Source organism: Stegastes partitus, unplaced genomic scaffold (assembly GCF_000690725.1).
Source record: "Stegastes partitus isolate 25-593 unplaced genomic scaffold, Stegastes_partitus-1.0.2 Scaffold12, whole genome shotgun sequence".
Classification (NCBI taxonomy): domain Eukaryota; kingdom Metazoa; phylum Chordata; class Actinopteri; family Pomacentridae; genus Stegastes; species Stegastes partitus.
In genome coordinates, this window is record NW_007577743.1 from 1,574,085 (window position 1) to 1,577,865 (window position 3,781).

General features: G+C 43.1%; 1 protein-coding gene across 1 annotated transcript in view; it reads left to right on the forward strand.

Annotated features, from left to right (window-relative positions):
- efcab6 (EF-hand calcium binding domain 6) overlaps nt 1–3,781 on the forward strand; it is an 86,150-nt gene that overhangs the window by 76,858 nt on the left and 5,511 nt on the right. Inside the window, exons 21-24 of the mRNA XM_008288344.1 lie at nt 675–858; nt 951–1,138; nt 2,409–2,648; nt 3,036–3,203. Coding sequence (XP_008286566.1) covers nt 675–858; nt 951–1,138; nt 2,409–2,648; nt 3,036–3,203 — 780 coding nt within the window. The remainder of the gene's footprint in view (nt 1–674; nt 859–950; nt 1,139–2,408; nt 2,649–3,035; nt 3,204–3,781) is intronic.

Consider the following 3,781-nt stretch of genomic DNA (forward strand, 5'->3'; position numbering starts at 1 on the left):
TCTTATAAAGGAGAGTTATGAGGAACCTAACAATTTATTTTAGTAAAAAAAAAAAGTGCCTGTAGTCAAAATAAGACAAGACAGGGATACTGGTGTGATGCTGTTAAGGTGTAAGTTATTTTATGTGACAGCTGCACATTAAAGCTCTAAAAGTTTAAACCTGATTCAGTTAAACCTGATAATCAACAAGTGCATTTTGGTCTGACACCGTCCCATAATGAAGAGTTAGAGACGGGCTGGAAATCACTTCTGTTATGGGCCAAATCAAAGGGAAAGTAATGCCACTGATTGAATATTGTCTGTAAAAAATATAAATGGTCTGCACTCATATAGAACTTTTCTACTGTAGTAGTAAACACAACAACAACTAATTTCTATTGACTACTTGATTTTCTAATGCATGTTCTTTTAGTTGCAGCACCAACAGTGTCAAATGAACTCGGCAGCAAAACAGGACGGAGTATAAAAGCATATTTATGCATTATCTGCACCACTGCATTTGTAGTTTACCTGCCTGGTTTTCACATTGAAATAAGTGAAGCTTGTTGTCAACCTGTGTCATGTTGGTGGGTCCTGATAAGCCAGTGGTGTCAGTACCGTTATGAGCTTATGATGACTCTTCTTGCATGTAGTTGTGCAGCCCCTCACTTCACCTCTCCTCATTGTTCTCCCAGTCTGCCCTCCAGTGCAGCTCCAGGCGTCCTGCCTCGGTGGGGAGGCCGGAAACAGGAAGCCCGCTGGGCAGCATGGAGAGGAGGCTGCGTGGGGCGGTGCAGCGCTGCTGGAAGGAGATCCAGAGGAAGTGCAGTGAGCTAGATCCTCAGCGAGAGGGCTGCATCAGTGCTGCCTCCTTCCTGGGTAAGAGGCAAACCACAGAAGATCATATATGTCACTGAGCTTTCCCTCCTACATGCTGTATGCTAATGTACATGCTCATGGCTGTGTTCCAGGGATCCTCCAGGCTCTCAGTATTAGGATGACTGAAGAGCAGTTCGAACATCTGGCTGTGAAGCTGGACATCATGAATAATGGCCATGTTTCTTATCACAACTTCCTTCGTCACTTCCTCCTGAACCTCAAACCGGCAGAGACCCAGAGGGCGTTTGAACGACGAAGGCTTCCTCTTCCCGTTGAATCGGTAAAAAAAACAAACCAAAATCTTTTGTTTTATTTACATTTTAATGTCTGTTGGAACTCTTGTAAGACAATGAATGAGCTTTAGATCCACTGAAAAACACACCCTTTATATTGAGTTGACTTTGGGATATTTGGCAAAAATATGATCTCATGGTTATGTGCAGGTAGACAGATAACCTCTTCGCATTCAGTCGATCAGCTGATTTCAGTCAAACATTGTGGACTTTTTTGTACAAATGGTAAACTATCGTGTAAGGGTGAGCAGCTCCACTGACGATAACACACACATCAGCTTTCAAACTCATGTCTCCTAGTTCCCTACAAACCTGATCTTGTTTAGCCTCTATTCTTGCTGAATGGGTTGCCAAGCAAACATTCCCTGTGGACACTGCTTACACANCAATCATGTCGTCATATCAGGATCATGATAACTCATCAGATCCAAGCTTCAGTTTGTCCTGTAATGTACGTTTGTGACAAAATACCTGCAAAATATCGACATTCCCGTCCGTCTCAGCTGCTCTTCGTCTTTTGTGCATTGAGCTCAAAACACTGAGGAACCGTAGCTTCATAAACCTCTGAACATGTAGACAGTGTCCAACAATCACTTTATATTTACAATAGAATCCACTATAGTTACTGTTGTATTTCAGCTCCCGTAAAGTTTCAGTGTGAAAAACAAAGCTAAGACTTTTAAATTCTGAGGAATTACTCAGGAACGAACGACGAAAGAACGAGGAACTAAACTGCTAATGATCAAACGTTTTAGAGTAGCTAAAGATTAATGACTCGTTAATTATGAAATGAGATACTAGATTAATGAATCATTAGGTCATGATTAGTTCATGAATATCTGTTATACCTCAATCAATCCATCATGAACTAACCCTTCAGTGAGCTTTAGCTGCTCTACAAAGCTTGATGATGCTCCTCTATCCCACAATGCACCACACTGTACAGATTACATGAAAGCTCCACAGATATCAACAGTGATGCAAAACGGATGATAACAACTGTCTGGAATCTCAGTTTATTCCTCACATTCCTTTATGTGAGCAGTGAAGAACAAAGCAGTTATTTTGGACACATCTTGCCTCCAGTCTTTATGCTGAGCTGAAACACCCATGTCATGACTTCAGCTCTGTTCTTAACGCCCAACATGAAGAGGCACTGATCTTCTCTGCTCACCTTTTTAAAAGAAGCATGTAAGCCTGAACATTTCCCAACTTGTCTGTCAGACACATGTCCTCCTCCTTCTCTTAATGCTACAGCTATTAGAGAGAGCTCAGCGTGGCGGCAGGCAGCGAGGGACTGACAGCAGACCTCCCACCCAGACCCAGCCTCCTGGCGTCACCCAGCTTCTGCAGCAGATGCACTCACTGGTCTCAGGCCACTTGTATGAAATCACCAGAGAGCTGACGGACTTGGACCCCTGCAGCAGCGCCACAGTGTCCAAAGAGCACTTCAGACAGATTTGTGATCGCCACCACCTGAGACTCACAAACGATCAGGTAAAGCCAGAGAAAGTGTTTACAACGGCTCGTGTTCTAGTGCATTATAACTCGGAGAATTCAGAGAGGAGTCGTTCAGGAGAAGCTTTCCAACAACTCTCCCTGTGCTTTCAAGCTGAAACAACACAGCCTGGCATCAATCCACGCTTCCAAATGAGAGGAGGAATCTCAATTTTGGTACATTTGCCAGCTCTGTTCTTTTTAGACTATGTTTTCTTTAATTATTCTAATCACAATCTAATTTATCTTTGTTGATAATTATAGACTGCGTGAGAAAGTTAGTCATCTGTAAAGCCAATTTGCGTGCTGTGTGTAACTCACTGTGGGTATTAGTCCCCACAGTGTGGATGATGATTATGTGTGTGTGTGTTTTCTTTTGCCTCTCAGTTTGAGTGTGTGTGGAGTCAGATGCCTTTGAATGAGCAGAGGAAGCTGCAGTACCGAGAGTTTCTGAAGCGGTTTGGTGCACTGGGCGCTGAACGGTCACCTGAGCCGACCAGAGAAACACAGCATGGATGCTCGGATGCTGGAGGTTCCACTGTGCACCGCACCAAGGTAGAGCACAAGACACCAAACAAGACACCGCACAAGACACCACACAAGACACCACACCAAGGTAGAGCACACGACACCGCACAAGACAACGCACAAGACACCACAAGACACCACACAAGACACCGCACAAGACACCACACCAAGGTAGAGCACAAGACACCGCACACGTCACCGCACAAGAGACCACACACCCGTGTTATACACCAAACCTGACCGACTATAGCTTTAAAAAAAAATAAATCACTGCTTTAAAAGTAAAAAAATAAAAATAAATTCAAGCTAAGTGCCTGTGTTTAGTTTAGCTGCACCGAACAGTCAGTTTTTATACTTTAAAAGTAAATGCTGCACTTTTATCTGCATGACAGCAGCTTTGCAAAGCCAGACGAGCTCAGCTTGTTTCTATGAGAAATGTATTCATGCCTCAGTCCTAAGTGTGACATCACAGTTTGAGCAAAATCATCATGTAGTTTGATTTAAACAAACTCCTATTCTGTGCTCAAGATGCATTTATCTATTGTCTATTATCGAGTGACAGAATCATAATCACCTTCGACACAGTTTTAGTTTATTTCAACCTG